This window comes from Lactuca saligna, chromosome 1 (assembly GCF_052625555.1).
Source record: "Lactuca saligna cultivar CGN05327 chromosome 1, ASM5262555v1, whole genome shotgun sequence".
Taxonomy (NCBI): domain Eukaryota; kingdom Viridiplantae; phylum Streptophyta; class Magnoliopsida; order Asterales; family Asteraceae; genus Lactuca; species Lactuca saligna.
Genome location: NC_136417.1, coordinates 61,891,280 through 61,909,984, shown reverse-complemented (window position 1 = coordinate 61,909,984; position 18,705 = coordinate 61,891,280). Strand labels below are relative to the sequence as shown.

At 33.5% G+C, this 18,705-nt stretch overlaps 1 protein-coding gene across 1 annotated transcript; it reads left to right on the top strand.

Annotated features, from left to right (window-relative positions):
* Positions 1-5,971: 5,971 nt before the first annotated feature.
* Positions 5,972-7,254, top strand: LOC145007145 (uncharacterized). The gene is made up of 4 exons (XM_078966132.1): positions 5,972-6,225; positions 6,335-6,452; positions 6,550-6,898; positions 7,154-7,254. Exons 1-4 carry the CDS (start codon positions 5,972-5,974, stop codon positions 7,252-7,254), a joined length of 822 nt encoding a protein of 273 aa, XP_078822258.1.
* Positions 7,255-18,705: the final 11,451 nt, after the last annotated feature.

Genomic DNA, 18,705 nt, shown 5'->3' with positions numbered 1-18,705 from the left:
TTAAATATACAAGTATGTTGGATATGAGATGGATAGATGAATGATGAGAGATAAAAGATGATGTGAGTAAACATTGGCAGCTATAGACTTAGTGCCTAACAAATAACATCGACAGCTATGGACTTAGTGCCTATTGGGCAAAAACTGGTAGTTATGGACTTAGTACCTGTTAGGAATTGGTAGCTATGGACTTAGTACCTATTAGATAAACACTGTTAGCTATGGATTTAGTACCCAACAGCTATGGAATTAGTGCTTTACGAACGAGCATTGGCAGCTATGGATTTAGTGCCAGTCCTATAACTCTGGAAGCAAAGGACATCAAAATGAACGAATGCGGGATAGATAACTCTTAGGATAGATCCTTAAGAGTAAAGAAGATAATGGGGATGGATAATTGGGTCGATTGTTTGATTGTTTAAACATAATAATTATATTATTGTTGGTTGTAAACCATATGTACTCACCAGGTTTCCCAACCTGACCCACTCAATTTATTTATATTATAGGTGTTGAGATGAAGTCATATTACACTGAGAGATTAAAGAGATGTAGATCACTAGTGTAAATAAATGTAAGTTCTGTTTATGCTTATGTTTTCGTATTGACGATGACATCCCAAATGTTTTAAAACGAATTAAAAATACTTTTCTTCGGAAATGCTTTGATAACGTATTTATCATGTTTTACTGGGAACAAATTCCACAACATTTTTATTAAAAGAGGTACTCTAATTTTTATAAAGCATAAACAAAATCGGTCTTTTCTGGCTGTGAAAATGGGGATGTCACAGATGCTATTCCATATCTATAAGCTCCAACTTCCCAAGTCCTTCTTTGATAACTTATTCTTTCCTCTTCCAAGCTTAAAACCACCAAGATGAGCTTCCCAAGGTCAAGATTTCACAAAATGAAGGGTTGAGGCGTTGGTTTCTCTAAGGTTGGGGAGGCTGATAAGGAGGCTAGGGTTTGAACCATTATGTTCTTTATATAGTGGCTCACCTTAAAATTAGGGTTTCTGGGCGTACTTCCTGTACGCTAGGCGTACGCCTAAGGCACTCGCAACCATTTCCCTTTGTACGCTGGGCGTAACCCAACCTCAGGATGGGTGTACCCAGCTAAACACACGCATGCACTTCATGCATGCAAGGGACTACCTTGCCAACTTTTCCATTAAGGGACCATAAATGTTAACAACTTCAAAATGCTATAACTCCCTCGTCCTAAGTCCGTTTCCGACGAACTTTATATCCACGAAAAGGTGGCGAGAAGCCCTACGCTTCTAGCGACACACCCCGGCCCAAAACTTCTCGAATAAAACTCCAAACCCATGAAAGACCAAAACACCCCTAGCCTTGGCCTCTGAAATCCATAAATGAATACTTTCAGAACAGGTTGTTACATTAGCGACCCCCTAGCAAGCGCTAGGGGCGGTGTTCAATGCCTTCTAGCGAGTGTAACAAATGAGGTAGCGAATCCCACTCCTTTCAGCCTAAGCGTGATTCAGATCCAACTTACCATTTGCAGCCTCACTCACCTTTGGACTGAAAGGTATAAAGGGCTTGCAATACGATAAAAGGGTTTTAATCCTAATATTCTTGAGGTAATAATAATATATTATGAACAAAGATAAAAGATTTAATATAACATGCTTTATATCCAACTAAGAGCATATCAAAGACCACATCCTAATCATAATAGCCTATGCTCATATCCATACATAAAACAAATTCCTAAAATTTTCTTTTTGAACTTAATTGCAAAATAATTAAATACATAAATGAGCCTAACTTGTAAAGACTAGTTGCCCTCGACTACATATCTCCCATTAGATTTGGCTCAACTTAACAACTCATCTACTATGTTAATCAAATTCAAGCAAAACCAAAAAATAAATCTGAACTTAGAACAACACAAAATCAGAATCAAATAAATTTATTATTTGTTGGCAAGGAAAGTGGATTTAAGAATGCCTTCTTTCTGTAAGATAGAATTGACTCTTGTTGATAAGCGAGTGAAACACCATCTATTGATAAGCGAGTGAAACACCATCTATTGATAAGCGAGTGCAACACCATCTAGATATACAGTTTAATAAACCATGATCTTAATCTCATGTTTTTCAGCTCAAGATCAATGCAAAATTAAAAAATACAAAAAAATCATTAAAATTGGAACGGATAACCAATAAAACCCTAACTTTCAGATTATTAAAGTAATTTGCAGATCTAAACAAAGTTCAAAAACCTTATCTGGATCAACGTTAGGGTTACCCTGGTTCCGATAGCAAACATGATTTAATGTGGGAGAAGAAGCAAATGATGAAGAGATAGAAAACAGAAGTAAAAAACGTTGCGATGGAGTTCAAATAGTATAAATATTGACATTAAGCAATAAATTTCGCCTCCTAAAATCATGAGATCTTAATCAAATCACAAAATTTCGGTGATTACATAGTTGATTTCTCGTGCGACAGTCGGAAACTCTTATCAAGTCCAATTTTTTATGTCTTGGAAAAGGATTTGATTGATGGGAAAACTTTGAGCGGGAAAATGAAAGTAGATGGTCTGGAACAATGGACACGTGGCATTCAATAGGTTTAGAAAATGTACAAGTGGCAGGTTTATAAGTTATTTATTAGAAGAGAGATAAGAGATATTTATATAGGAAAGTAACCCACACATATTTTCTATAGTTAGATAGTTAGATGATCTCAGTTACTTTTCCTATAGTTCTTGATTTATAAAACTTAAGCACACATACTGAAATTGAAAGGATTCTAAATGGAAGCCATAAATAAATCAAGAGAAATTAAATATTTTTCTACTATTTGTTCCTACAAATCTTCCTACTCAATTAAATGAAGATATGTGTCACATTTAATGTTCATTTAATGATATTTAAGTATACTAAAATGACAAATTTCATTATTTAATAAAAGTAGGAGGTTATTTATATGAAAACACGAATTATTCATTAATTTTGTTGGAATTGATATTATGGGAACTCGCAGGGGACTTCCATTTTGATTTTTCATCAATCCAAGCTTGTTTCTTAATAATGTTGAAAAAGTGACGTTTAAGGTTAGATTGTCATATAAATTTAGTTACTCAAGATTCCGTACCTTTTTTTTTTTTTTTTTTGATGCACTCTTTGTTTGATTTTCTGAAACAAAAATTCATGAAGTCTGCGGACCACCTCTGCAACCCTCTGCAGTAGAAGAGGTGGACCAAACGGCTGCAGACTATAATAAGAAGCGTGTTTGTTATTTTAACATCTGTATACTGCTGCAGATATTAAAAATTTAAATTAAACTAATTTTATAAATCGAAAATAACTTTTTAATACGTAAAATTTAATAATGTATAACATTTTAGTAAAAATTAATGATATTTCAGTAAAAAAGAATGATATTTCAACAAAAAATAAAGATATTTTAGTAAAAAATAATGATATTTCATCAAGAAATTATCATTATTGAATATAAAAAAAAAAATTCAATAAGAATAAACGAAAAAAAACGGAAAAAAAAATGTAAAATAAAATTTTAATAACATATAATCAAAATTTCAACAATAAAAAAAGAAGAAGAAGATGTTGGAAGAGGTTAGAAGAGGCACTACAAGTGCTGCGCCAAACAGAGTCTGCGCAAAGGTTTTTGACTCAAAAGACTTCTAAAAAACAAACAGCTGCGAAATGAAAAGTGTTGCGCGTGTGCTGCGCCGCGCAGCAGTAAGAGGTTTGAAGAGGTTTTTTCCAAAAAACAAACAGCACCTAACTCTCTATCTATGATGACTATGGGTCTGCTGAAAAAATCAAGGAATTTGGATGTATTGTGTAAAGAATAAAAAAAATCAAGGAATTTGGACTAATGTGATTTGTTCTTTTATTCTCTTTCGATCAAAAGCAATCCATCTGTTGGCATTATTATTTTGTAAAAAACTTTGTGATGGTTTGATTACTAGCTTTTAGGTTGGTTGAAGTTCTTTAAATTATCGATTCTCAAGATTGTTTGCATTTGAAACTTACAAAAGTTGTACGGATGATTATCGGTTTGTTGATGGTACATGGATGGGTTCTTGGTGTTGACTGTTTGTAATTTTTCGTTTCTTAATAAAATTCAGACTTTTATTGGACATAAAAGAATATGTCAACCACCACGCAAATGAAGTAAATATTTAAATGTGTAGTTGAATAAAGACAATATAATTATTAAAATGATCTTATTTGAAGTCTATAATTAGAAATATATAAAATTGAAATTCTACCGAAATCAATACTTTTTAATAGATACATAATATTAAAGACTATTTATAAGATTATGCATTTATAAACTGTAATAACCTAATAACCCAACCTTAGGTATGTTGAGAAGAAGAAGTTCAGTGGTGTTGATGAAGGTCTCCCATGTTCAACATTTTGCCAGCCAAGCTGATTATGCTTAAGACATAATAACATCTTTAACCATTAAGAAGAACGTTTTCTTTCAAACTTTACAACGTGTGGATATTAAAGTTATTTCTTTACACCAACTAAATATAAATATATACTTCCAAGTCAATAATTTTTTTAAAATTCCCCTCTTGTTAAAGTTGTTGCTCTAGGTTTATGACGGTTTCAATTGCCGTTTAGGTCTAAGGAAAGGCACATGTTGCTAGGACAGTGACATTTTCTTTTGTTAAAAGATGGGTTTTAACTTGTCAATGATCGATTTCACACACGATAATAGCACAATCCGATAATTAATATTGTAAACTAATTATCGAAGCATCAAGATATCGAACAAACAGTTGAATAATTAATAATGATGATTAAAGATCCAATCTTTAGTACCAGTGCGAACAAGCGGACAATTTAATTTTGAGGATTAAACGTTGTCACAAATAATAAATTCAATTATCATTTCTTTATTACAAGGTTTCATTCTGAAATCAAATTGAACATTCGTGACCTCTATTATAAGAAATGTATAAGAAAATGTTCCGTTATCGGAAAAATTAAAAGACAAGATAGAAAATTAAAACTAACTTGAATATTGAAGATCTTGATTGGTATGTCCTTAAAAGTTTTTAGGCACTCTAATAGTTTTAAGCCCAAGATTTAATACAATTATCATTCGTTCCAACAACAATAAAAGAACTGATAAACATAAAACGAATACTTGGAAACAAAAAGAATGATGTCTACCGTCATCGACCCACCTAACACATGCATGAGCTTGTCTCATCCCTTAACTCTCACTAAGAGCTTACGGTGTGTGCAACATAAAGTGGTGTTATGACAAGAAGCAACAAGAAGAGGGGGTGGTGTTCCAATGTCATAACTTGTTAAGAGGTAGAAAAAGGTAGAGAGAGAAAGAGAGTTAAATAAATGTAACATGGCTATGAGTTAAACACGTTTGTTTCAGACTCGTTCCGTTAGTTACATTAAGTGATTAACTGGTTATTCTGTTAGAAACTTGTTAGATGGATGTTAGCACAGTCGGTGCATTGTAATAGTGTATATAAACCATGTAAGCTTGTTTTGATCATTTTAATCGAAGATTTCTTTCTTCATGAATCACAATTATCATTTCTAAAACTTTATTATGGTATCAGAGCATTTTTTTTTTTTTTTTGCGTTTTTAAATCTCGACTCTTGAAAACATGTTCTTCATTCCACATCAATCAATTTCTTCTGATTTCTTGTATCAGTCCTTCGTTCAAATCAATCTTCATTCTGATAGTTATTCATTTTCATCTATTTGATCAGATTGTTGTTCCATTTGTTCTTGATTCTCAATTTTTTTGCTCTGTTTTTTTTTTTTTGCTTGTTTCATTGATATGTCAACATCAACTCAATCTAGCAGTTAAAACTCAGATTCAATCAGTTCTAGCAATGATCCATATTTCCTTCATCACTCGAACAGTTGCGGAACTGTCTTAGTCTCACAAATTCTTACCGGAAAGAATTATGGAGCATGGAGTAGAGCGATGACTATTGCTCTTTCTGTGAAGAATAAGATTGATTTCATTGAAGGAACCATTCCTCAACTACTTTCAACTGACGTTGATCGTTTTAAGTCATGGAATCGAAGTAATAATATCGTGAATTCATGGATATTGAACTCTATTTCCAAGGAAATCACTGCTTCAGTGATTTACCTCAAAACCACTAAAGACATTCTGGAAAGAGTTGAAGGAAAGGTTTCAACAGAGCAATGGTCTAAGGATTTTTCATATCAAATGTGAGATAATGAATGTCACACAAGTAAATGATTTTGTAAGTGTATACTTTACCAAACTTAAAGTCTTATGGGAAGAATTAGCAAATTATGATGTTCATTGCACATGTAGTTTATGTACCTGTGGTGGAGCAAAAGAAGTTGAGCAGACTATGGCTTTTCTGATGGGGTTGAATGATGATTTCACTCAAATTCGTGGTCAAATTCTTTTAATGGATCCAATTCCAAAAGTTAATCGAATCTTTTTGTTAATCATCCAAAATGAAAGGCCGAGGAGCATAAGTTCTAATCAAAGTTTTCAATCAACTATGGCTTTCAATGTCATAGATTCATACTCTGATAACAACAAAACAAGAACCTATATCAACAATCAAAAAAAGAGGCTACGGGAAGAATCAGATAATTTGTACACATTGTAAGAAGACTGGACATACACATGAGAAATGTTACTGGTTGCATGATTTTCCACCAGGTTTCAAGTTCACAAACAACAATGAGAATAGGACGAATTCTGTTTCTGTCCCTGTTACCAATTCTGATTCACATGGAAATGTATATGGCTTCAATGATGTTGTTACAGGTCTAACTGATGCACAATGTCAGCAACTCATTGCTATGTTATCTGGAAAACTCGCTTCTTTAAATGTTGTCACTACATCCTATGATTTTAAAGCAGGTACTCATTACATCTTAAACTCTAGTTTTGGCAATTATACATCCAATATATGGATTATAGACTCAGGAGCAACAACACACATATGCAATGATCATAATCTTTTTGTTAACAAACAAAATATTTATAATACCATAGTGAAATTGCCAAATTAGATGCTTATTCAAGTACATATGATGGGCAGTATTCAACTAACTCATAGTTTGGTACTTCATGATCTTCTATTTGTTCCACGGTTTGAACTAAACCTTATATCAGTTACTTCGTTGACTAAAGATAAAACTACAATGGTTGGTCTTTATCATGATTATGCAATCATACAGAAAATGAGTGACAACCAAATGATTGGAAGGGGTTAAGTCATAAAAGGATTATATTTGTTAGAGCATGATTTAGTCAAAGCTTCCACAACAATGTCATTTTACAACAATGGCACCAGAAATTTAGGCATCACTTAAATAAGAAGCTCAAGTTATTAAGCAAGGAGTTAGCTTTAAATAAAAGGATAGATAAGCATGTTTGTATGATATGTCCATTAGCTAAACAAAAAAAAGTTTGCATTTGTTTGTCACAGCAATATGTCTAGTAAATTATTTCAGTTGATACATTGTGATTTGAGGGGTCCTTATATGTAACACTGTAAATTTTCAAATAAAACATTCATTAATTTTTAATATCACATAAACTCAATATCACATTTTCCAAAAACCACAAAAGGTATAAGTTGTCAAAACACAAGTCAACAATGTTTAATAAAATCCCAGAATCCTCAAATCATGGTCTCTAACTAGTATGTACAATCAAGCCGGCGCCTTCCCGTGATCCTGAAAAGTACCTGAAACACATATCACACAACATGGTAAGCACGAAGCTTAGTGAGTTTCCTAGAATACCACATACACAAATAATAAGCCTCTCATGGCTATAGCTCGGCATGGACCCTCCGGTCATGCGTCTCGGTGAGGACCCTCCGGTCTCACAGCTCGGTGTGGACCCTTCGATCATGTGTCTCAATGAAGACCCTCCGGTCTCACAGCTCGGGTTGGACCCTCCAGTCCTGCATCTCAGTGAAGACCCACCGGTCTCACAACTCAGTTTGGACCCTCCAGTCCTAACTCAGTAAGGCACAGACTAATATAACATATATCACAAATACAAAATGCACAATATCACATAACTCGGTATAAGCACATTGGACCATCAGGTCGATAACTCAAATAATACCCTCTCGTCACTCAGTATTACCACCCAGGTAAGTATAGTGAGAAGACTCACCTCAACTACTACACGATAAACCCTACACTATCGTTACTACTGCGTAATGACTCCTGAACTGGGCCAAAACAACCCAACACTATAATTAAAGACTATACAAGTCTACACCTCAACACTATGCCCTATAGATGGCCCAACTAACTAGGCTCACTACTGACCCAACTCATTGGGCCCACCAAGGCGCAAGACCAAAAAGGTCCACCAACAATCGAGCCCAAGAAGACATCCCAAACCGAAGCCCAAATATGCAAACCTACTCAGACAGAGTACGCAGGGCGTACTCAATGGTACGCTGCGTGTACTTGCTTAATGGCTTGTACGTTGCACGTATTGGCTTGTACACCCAGTGTACGTCCCTCTTAAACCCACTTTTCCATTAAGCACTTAATGCTTTAAGCCATAAGTCCAAACTATAGATCTAAGTCCCAAATCACGTTTAAACCCATAAAGTCACTGGCTTGGTGACTTTTCATGCCCCACATAAGCCCAAACTCCAAAATGGCATTCTACTTCCATGAAAATGGTCTTAACTCTTGCATGAACACATTAAGACTTCCAAGATAACAACTTTATGATTCTAGGTCCTAAATAACACTGAGAGGGGCAACTCTAAGCTCCAAAATGACATGGACTCAAGGTACTTCATCAATAGGACCAAAAGAGTCCATAAACTCAACCCAAAAGAGATCTAATGAAAAACCACCAAGTTTGAGACTTTAGACCTCGAATGAGAGCCAAAGGCTGATGAGGTTCTGTATCTAAAAGATCTAGCTTCTTCAAGGAATCTTCTAGAGTGAACACCTTCTTCAAAATCACTAAAACACTCTTCTAATGGTCTTCTAAGCTCCAAATAACACACAAGAAGGATTAGAGTTTCGTGAAAGTTGTCCAAGGGTGAGAGGGAGACTGATCTTTGAGGCATTATGTTCTTTATATAGCGTCCATCCCTAAAATTAGGGTTTTTTTCACTCTGACCCTCGTACACCCCGCGTGCCTTCTTGTACGCCCCGCGTACACGGCCGCACACCCCAATTGAAACCTCGCACCTACGTTGCTCATTCTTCCCAGCTATGCCTCGCGTAGACCTTTTCTCCTCAATACACCTCGCGTACTAGGGTTTTCTCCCAAACCCTAACTCTTCTGAATGCCATAACTCACTCGATACAACTTCGATCTCGACCATCCATATATCCATAGAAAGGCATCGAGACGATCAACACTATTATCAATTCATACTTGCAATCAGATATCCTGAATCTGAAATCAATTTCCCATAAAGCCCGATTGACAAATTATCGAAATACTCTTTTTGCTCCAAGTCACAACCGAATACCCAAAACATCCAATATAGTATCCACCTCCGAATGCCCAATAATTGACTTCTTCAAGGATTTTAACCCTACTAATACCCAAAACTTGTTCACCTTTTCGAAATGAAAACGTATTGAAAACAGGAAGTTACGCTATCATATTGATTCTTATCAAGGACATAGATATTTTGTGACCATTGTTGATGACGATTCCATGTTTACATAGGGGTATATATATATATATATATGTGTGTGTGTGTGTGTGTGTGATAAGACACAAATCAGAAGTTCAAACCATCATTCCCAAGTTCTTTGCCATGGTTAAAAATCAATTTGACACAAGTGTTAAACTGTTTAGATAAGACAATGCAAAGGAATTACAAATTGTCAATTTCTTTAATGAACAAGGCGTTATTCATCAATACTCTTGTGTTGAAACACCTCAGACAATGCAAAGGAAATACTTGTTGAATGTTGCTAGGGCCATTTTCTTCCAATCTGTTGTTCCTTCTGAATACTGGTTTGAATGTCTACTCTGTGCCACTTTTCTAATCAGTAGAACTCCTTCAAAAGTGCTAAATAGTTTGTCTCCTTTTGAAAAATTATTTGGGAAGGCACCAGATTACTCAATGTTTAGATCTTTTGGTTGCTTAGCATTTTCATCTACCTTAAAAGCTGGAAGAACAAAGTTTGATCCCAGAGCTACTGCATGTATATTTCTTAGATATCCAGTTGGAGTTAAAGGATATAAGATGCTTGATTTAACAACTAGAAGGGTTTTTATTCCAAGAGATGTCACATTTCATGACATAATTTTTCCTTTTCAGAATTCTGAATACAAGCATCAACAAAATCCTTTTGATTTTTATATTGTCCCTCTTATTCAGTCAACAGAACTGGATGAACTTTCCTACATTTCTCCTTCAATTCCTTCTATTCCTATACCCAATATTCATTCTCCTCAAAATGTGAATACTAGACCAGTGAGAACTCGTGCACCACCCACTTATTTGAAAGATTACCATTGTAGCCTTTTAACGGGTAATGATATTCCTTTGACAAAAGCAAAATACCCAATTTCTGATGTAATATCATATGAAAAGCTTTCTTTTGTTCATAGATCTTACACTTTATCCATATCCTCTCAAACTGAACCAAAATCATATTCGGAAGCTGTTAAATCTATTAAATGGCAACATGCTATCAATGATGAATTAAATGCTCTTGAAGTCAATAATACATGGAATATTGTCCCATTACCGGAAAATATAAAACCTTTGGGTTGTAGGTGGGTTTTTAAAATCAAAAGAAAGTTTGATGGTTCCATTGAACGGTATAAGACACGCTTGGTAGCAAAAGGGTTCAATCAATTAGAAGGAGTTGATTTTCTTGATATGTATTCTCCTGTTGCAAAATTAGTAACATTTAAGATGATGCTTGCAATTACTGCTCAACAATCATGGCTACTTATTCAACTTGATGTAAATAATGCCTTTTTAAATGGGGATTTAGAGGAAGATGTTTACATGGATATTCCCAAGGGTTATATAGTTTTTCAGAAAAAAGACCGAAATGCCCCTATGATTTGCAAATTAAATAAATCTCTCTATGGTCTTCGACAAGCCTCACGTCAATGGTATTAAAAGTTTTCTTCATTTTTGCTAAATGAAGGATTCACTCAATCAAAAGCAGACTATTCCTTATTTTATAAGGGTAGTGGTTCAAAGTACGTTGCCCTGTTGGTTTATGTTGATGACATAGTTATAACTGGAGCTTCACTTGATGGTATTAATCTTCTCAAGCTTAAGTGAGTCAACAATTCAAATTGAAGGATTTAGGTAATCTGAAATTGTTTTTGGGTCTTGAAATTGCAAGGTCAAAAACTGGAATTTTTATTTCTCAAAGAAAATATGCTTTAGAATTGCTTGAAGATGCCGGTTTTTTGGCTTCTAAACCAGTTTCATATCCAATGGATCCAAAACTCAAAACTTCAAAATTTTATGGTGCTCCTGTTTCTCATCCATCCTAATATAGAAGATAAATTGGAAGATTGTTATACTTAACAATTACACGACCTGACATTGCTTAGGCAGTCAACAGGTTGAGTCGATTTGTCACAAATCCTAAACAACCTCATCTTCAAGCAGTCCATAATCTATTGAGATTTATCAAAAACAGTCCAGGCCAAGGACTTTTCTTTTCAACCAGTCATTCTTTACAACTTAAAGCATTTAGTGACTTGGATTGGGCTGGCTGTGTTGACACATGTCGGTCTGTCAAAGGTTTTTGTATTTTCCTAGGTGATTCATTGATTTCCTTGAAATCTAACAAACGGAATATTGTTTCACGCTCGTCAACAAAAGCAGAGTACTGTGTCATTGCTGTTGTCACAAGTGATCTCATTTGGTTGCGTCATCTAGTACATGATTTTGGTTATGCTACAACATCTTCTCTGATTTTTTGTGACAATAATTCAGCAATTCAATTAGCAACAAATTCAACATTTCATGAACTCACGAAGCATATCGAAATTAATTGCCACTTTATTCGAGACAAGATTATTGATAAAACTGTTAAGTTAATGCTAATTCATACAACAACACAATTGTCCGGTATTCTTACTAAACCCTTACCGAGATCAAAGATTTTGCCTATTATATCCAAGATGGTCCTTCAATCCATCTTGAGGGGGGATAATAGAGCTATAAGTTAAACACGTTTGTTTCAGTCTCGTTCCATTAGTTTCGTTAAGTTATTAATTGGTTATTTTGTTAGAAAGTTGTTAGATGGATATTAGTATAGTCGGTGCATTGTAATAGTGTATGTAAACCATGTAAGCTTGTTTTGATCACTTTAATGGAAGATTTATTTCTTCATGAATCACAATTATTATTTCTAAAACTTTATTAAAATGTGTACATGTCTAGAGGTTATAAATATTATTTTCTCTTTCTAGGTCTAATGAAACGTCGTGGTTTTCTCCTTTTGTTATCAAATGTGTTGGAAAGTAATTATTAAGGTTTTTTTAATAGCCAAGTATTATTAAAAACAAAAAAATATTAGTAGGGAGCTAATGAAAACAAACAATTACAAAGGATGTTTATAATCAAATTTTGGAGCCACAAATCTCAAGTGACGTGTAACTTATGTTTTCCATGTACTATTTAATTATGAGAACACAACAATACTATTGAAAATATTATTATTTCGTGTTTTTATCAAAATGGTGTTATTGAAAAAAAAATATTTATCATATAAGTGTAGTTTTAAAAATATTTACCAAATAGGTGTAGTTTTAAAATATGATATTTTCCAACTATTTTCCTGTTTAATTATTTTTGATCATTTTTTTTAATATACTTTTTTATAGTTTTCTTTTTAACTTTTTGCAATAATATTTTTATGAGGTATTATTTTATGTAAATTAATAAAAAAAAAATTAGGTACAACATACATATAAAACTCTTGAAAAATGTTTTAGATGCATATAATCTAAATGGAAATATACTTCAAATATGTTTTTTCTGTATATAATTTAAATGGGAGTATTAAGGAAAAAAAAATCTCTTCGGTCAACAGCGACATAAGGAAAAAATGTGTTTTTCTTTAGTTTCTTTACATAAAACGGCATTAGAGAGGAAAAAATTAGTTTGCACAAAAAGAAAACAATTGGATATTTTTTTTCCTTTATCCAAAATACACATGTGTATATTTAAAACTAACATATACCAAATCAATTTAAATTAAATAGTTTAGTTTTAAAATCGTTTTACCTTAATGTTTTGGTTTAATTTAAAAAAAAATTGTTGGTATAATGTTTTTAGAACAAAACCAACAATCGCCTTTTACAAAATACAAAAGAAAATAAAAAAATAAGTCGGAATAACTTATAAACATTAATAGAAAAAAATAATAATAACGAAATGTTCAAAAAGAAAGTCAAAAGAGTATAGTAAAAAACAGTAAAAAGAATTAATTTTTTTTTGAAAACTATTAAATTATTGAAACTACACTTATTTAGTAAATATTTTTAAAACTATATGGTAAATATTTTTTTTTCAAAAACACAATTCTTGATCAAAAACTCCTATTATTTCTCTGTTTACTTCAGAAAAAAAAAAAAAAAAAAAAAAAAAAAATCTAAACTTACAAATACTCGACCAAGTTGTTGTAATAATATCATTTTTTTTTTTTTAAACCGGCAAATCTAATCTACTCCTAAGCTAACAACACCTATTCCACCTATGTCCACGACGAGACTTGAACCCTTAACCTCAAAGAGGGAGGACACCACCTGATACCACTGGACTACAAGCCCTTTGGTTGTAATAATATCATCTAGCACCAACTTCCTTGAAGCGGTCAAAACAAGAGAATCCATGTATCCAACCAAATTGTGCACCTGATGCATCACGGTCAAGTCTATGTCACACTATCTGCTTATCTTTTCCAAAATAGCCTTGACAATTTCACAATCTAAGAAATCATGGTTTATTTCTACCGGGTAATTATCACAAACGGAACATAAGGAAAAAAGAATATCATTAATACCTCTCGGAAAAAAAAATGTATTTTGATCGAATAAAATTTAGCTAATTTTTTTCTAATGGTCATATATATATATATATATATATATATATATATATATATATATATATATATATATATATATATATATATATATATATATATATATATATATATATATATATATATATATATATATATATATTTAATATTCAAGGATTAATGGTTCACATCGTTTTCAAAATAAAAGAAAATTAGCAAGTTGATTTTTTATTCTAAAAGTCAGGACTACATAAATAAATTAATAACACTGTTTATTTTAGATACCAGTTACCACTTAATTGTTATTGGTTGCACAAAACCTCGTGTGAAATAGATACACACCTTGCTAGATTAGAGAAAATTTCCAAGAACCATATCATGTTATGGATATGTATTATTCCGGTGTTTATTCATCCCTTAAACTCACGTAATCTTTCCTATCTCTTCATGTTTCTCACTTTCTCTATTTAATATTTATTTCTTTATAAATAGAGTTTTTGTATGTATTTTTGAGATATATACTAAGAATAGAACTTTCTCCCCACTAATATCTCTATCTATGTTATTTGTTTTTGTTTCGTTAAAATATCTCAAGGATCGAGCCTAAATTTCTACACGTACAAGTAATCAGTGTACAATTATAATTTGTACATGAAATAGAAGAATGACTAATATGTAAGTCTGAACATAAAATATTAAGTGATTACTTATGTACCGTAAGTGTTCATATGTCGTGTTTATGAAAAAAAAAATGTTTTGATTGGTCACCTCATTTTGACAAATCTCACAAAAGTTGAATTTTTCGGTTTTGAAAATCATCGGGAAGAATTATTTGTCATGGATATTTGATATTGAAATACAGCTAGATGCCTACTGTCGTGGCAATACAATCAAAGAAGGAAGCACATCAACTAATCAACAAACCAAAGTATTAATTTTTATTCCTTGTCATTTTCATGAAGGATTGAAGATTGGATCACCGGTAGGGAAAAAAAAGTCTTTTAATGACATACGAATTATGACACACATCGATTCTATGACAAAATAATAGAGGATGTAATTGTAATTCAATTAGAAGGACAAGATTCCAATTAAAGATGAACAATTAACTTTTTAGGTCGTTATAATAGTTAGACGTACTTTCCTTTTCATATATAAGTGTATTATGTTCTCATTTAAGCTAATTGAGAAGTTTCATTTCCAATCTCTAAACTGTAATACAGTAACAGAAGGTGAATTGTTTCCTCTTTGATTCAATGATTAATTTTCTTCTGTTAATTTCTTGTTTCTCAAATTTGTTCATTCCTTCATTCTTGATTTGTATTTTGAAATGGCAAATCCATCAAGAATGAACAACAACAACAACAACAATAATTTTCTACCAATCAATGATCGATTACATCCTTACTACATTCATCATTCAAATAATCATGAATTTATTCTTGTTTCTCAACCATTGATTGGAGAAAACTATCCTTCTTGGAGCAAATCAATGTTAATTGCCCTTTCAATAAAAAAAATATAAGGTATGATTCATTGATGGATCCTTACCTCAGCCTAATGTATGTGATTCTACCAACTACTATTCATGGATACAGAGTAATAAACTTGTAATTTCATTGATTCTCAACTCTATTTCTAAAGATACCAACATCATGTTTGTTGTATCTGCAAAAGAAATTTCGAACGGTCTCAAGGATCAGTATCAGCAAAGCGACAAACCTCGCATATTCAAGATCCGTAGAAAAATTATCAATCTCAATCTAATGGTGTATGGTCTTAACCCATACACAACAACATGTCAGTTATAATTTGTCTATCCGGTCCGAGTAAGTAATAACATCCAGGTTGGATCACCCACACCAAATACATCCAAGTATGTATCTAAAGAGCAGTACCATAATTAAATATTATTCCAATAGTGCTGAAAGAATATCCTGGGAAACAAGGAAAAACTTCATTATTTTATTGAAGGGTATTACCTTTATGACCATAAGGCAAGATCATCACCCGGGCAACACCAGCAACCAAGGGTCCTTTATGTACATTTAAATACCTTGGTAAAGACAGGTAAAAGGGACTTACTTCCTACATACTCTCCTCATATCAATATCAAGCAACAACTATTTCCAATTCTAACTTAGGCATTAGAGAGCATTTTTTAGGCCCCCATCAGTAGTGATCTTAACCTAGTGTCTATTTATCTACTTTGCAGAAGTAACTTTCCTTAATTAGTATTTGAAGAAGCATATTTCCATACAATCTAATATCCGGAGAACTACATAGCATCATTGCCGCCATCAGAAACCGACATGAAACTTTTTGACCCTTGTTAGATTCACCATTCATCCCGATCAATTTAATCCCTACATTTACACTACAAGCAATGACATCACCAAGCATGTAACATCCCGATGATGAGGTATTTCCAATTTTAACCCTAAGTATGAAGATTATTTTCATTTTAGCCCTTTGTATGAGAAGTGTTGTGAAATCGCCTATAGTGGCATTTTTGTAATTTTTGGGCATGGGGCACGTATGCTGGGCGTACATATCTTACGCTAGGCGTACATGGCGGGATTGTAAAACCTAATTTTTAGGGTTTGGACCCTATTTAAACATTATGTCCTAACTCTCTTTCCATTCATTAGCATCCAACATCATTTCGACCCTCTAGCAAACCCCAATTCCATTTAGTGTGTGTGTTTTAGTGAAATTGAAGGAGGAAGGAAGAAAAAGAGATCACCCTAGGAGTATGGAGCACCTTAGATCCAGAATCTCATCGCCTTTGGACACTTTTTGTAGGTAAAAAGCTCTGAACTTGATGAAGTTATGCTTGGATCTAGTTTAACCATGAAGTTTGTGCTCTTTTGGTCCCTTTAGTTTGGTATTTTGAGTATGAGCTACTCCAATCCATTTAAGTTGTCATTTCAGACGTTTTGAAGTGTTTAGAAGCATACAAATGTGGTCTTGGTCATTATTACCCTACCATGCATGAGTTCAGTGTTCTTAATGGGTTAAGAGGTTAGGGTTTTTGGTATTTAGTACTTAATGACCATGCAAGACTATAAAGTTGGAAACTTTATGGTCAAGGACAACATTTGGGGTATGGATATGTAATTTGGATGTAAGGGCTTAATTATTAAGCACTTAATAAGTTTATAAGGTATCTAGGCACGTACGACGGGCATACCAAGTGGTACGCCCAACGTACACGGTCAAACCCTCGCATCTGGTTAATGTTCGAGTACGCCCAACGTACCAGCTAAGTTGACTTGGTTGAATTTTTTTACTTTAACCAAGTTTGACCTAAGGGTATTTTGCAATTTTTGAGTGGTGTTCAAGATTGGTCATTATTTGGTGTATAGGCGACCAGTTGAGTTAATATTCAGAACTACGTCTTGTTCAACGATGATTTCAGGCTGAGAGGTGGGTTATCCTTATTATCCTTATGGGTCGAAGGCACAAATGTCGACCCATTCGTTATGTATCCTGGTATAGAGGATGTTGTTATGATGTAGTGATCTATTAGATCTGTGTCCTGGTATATAGGATGTAGTGTTCGGTAGCGATCTGTAGATCAGCCTGATTGTCTGCTGATTGGTTATATGTTTATTTGTTGATAGATGTATGTTATATGTTATGTATATGTTGACATAGTATGGTTTTATTGAGGTAGTACTGCTTTGTGCAGTAGCGTACAAACCCGGGAGCAAGCTAGACATAAATTGTGGGCATGTATGGAAATCCGGACTTATGTTGTGGGCTTGGGAGCAAGCCAAATATGAGTTGTAGGCCTTAAGGACAAGCCAAAATGAGACTATGGGCTCAGGCGTGTTCTAGTTTGTTAGTTGTGGACCCAGTATATGTTGTTATATGTTTGTGTGTTGGTACTTAGTGGGGAACTCACTAAATTTTGGCTTACAGTTTTAGTTTATTGTTTCAGCTACTTCAGATGACTGTGGCAAGGAGAAGGCGTGGATGTGCACATCTTCCTGTTTTTATGATATTAGGTCTAGGGGAAACTTTGATTTTGAGTAATACTTTTGAAATAATAGATTTGTAAACACCTTATCGACGAAATGGGTTGTTTTTTGAAAATTTTAAATTTCTATGATTTTTGGGATGTTACAAGTTGGTATCAGAGCCTTGGTTTGAGAGAACTAGATGAACATTCGTGTGAATTAAATGGTTTTCAAAATGGTTTTCAAACATAACAAAGGAAGGATGTGATGTGTACGATCAGCCGGAGCAAGAAAGTATACCCCTAGTTATCACACAGTTATTTAATATGATATCTATGATGGAACAACATGCTAGTGATAGGCTAGAGATCTTCAAGAATTGCATGAAAGGATTGCCTGATGTATGATGCATGATAGCCTAGACTTACTTCTTGTATGGAATTGACATAATTACTATAGTCTCTAAGTGTATGCATCATAGTCATACATAACTAATATTTTATAGTCTGAGAACATTTGGTTTAGACTTATTTTATGTCCTTGTCTGATGAAGGGCTTAGGGTAGAATCAAGTATTCGACTGTCTATAGGATCCAACGTTATGTATGATTAGCATACAAGAGTGTTGCAGGGTTGGTGGAAGTTTTTGTTGGATTAGATGTCTAAGCCATAACTATTATTGGTATGTACTC

Excerpts from the sequence above, each read along its gene's own strand:
- LOC145007145 (XM_078966132.1), top strand. The coding sequence starts at position 5,972 with ATGACTATTGCTCTTTCTGTGAAGAATAAGATTGATTTCATTGAAGGA. Across the intron at positions 6,453-6,549 it reads TAATGGATCCAATTCCAAAA|ATTCATACTCTGATAACAAC; the intron begins GTTAATCGAATC and ends TCAATGTCATAG. Across the intron at positions 6,899-7,153 it reads ATCCTATGATTTTAAAGCAG|TTACTTCGTTGACTAAAGAT; the intron begins GTACTCATTACA and ends ACCTTATATCAG.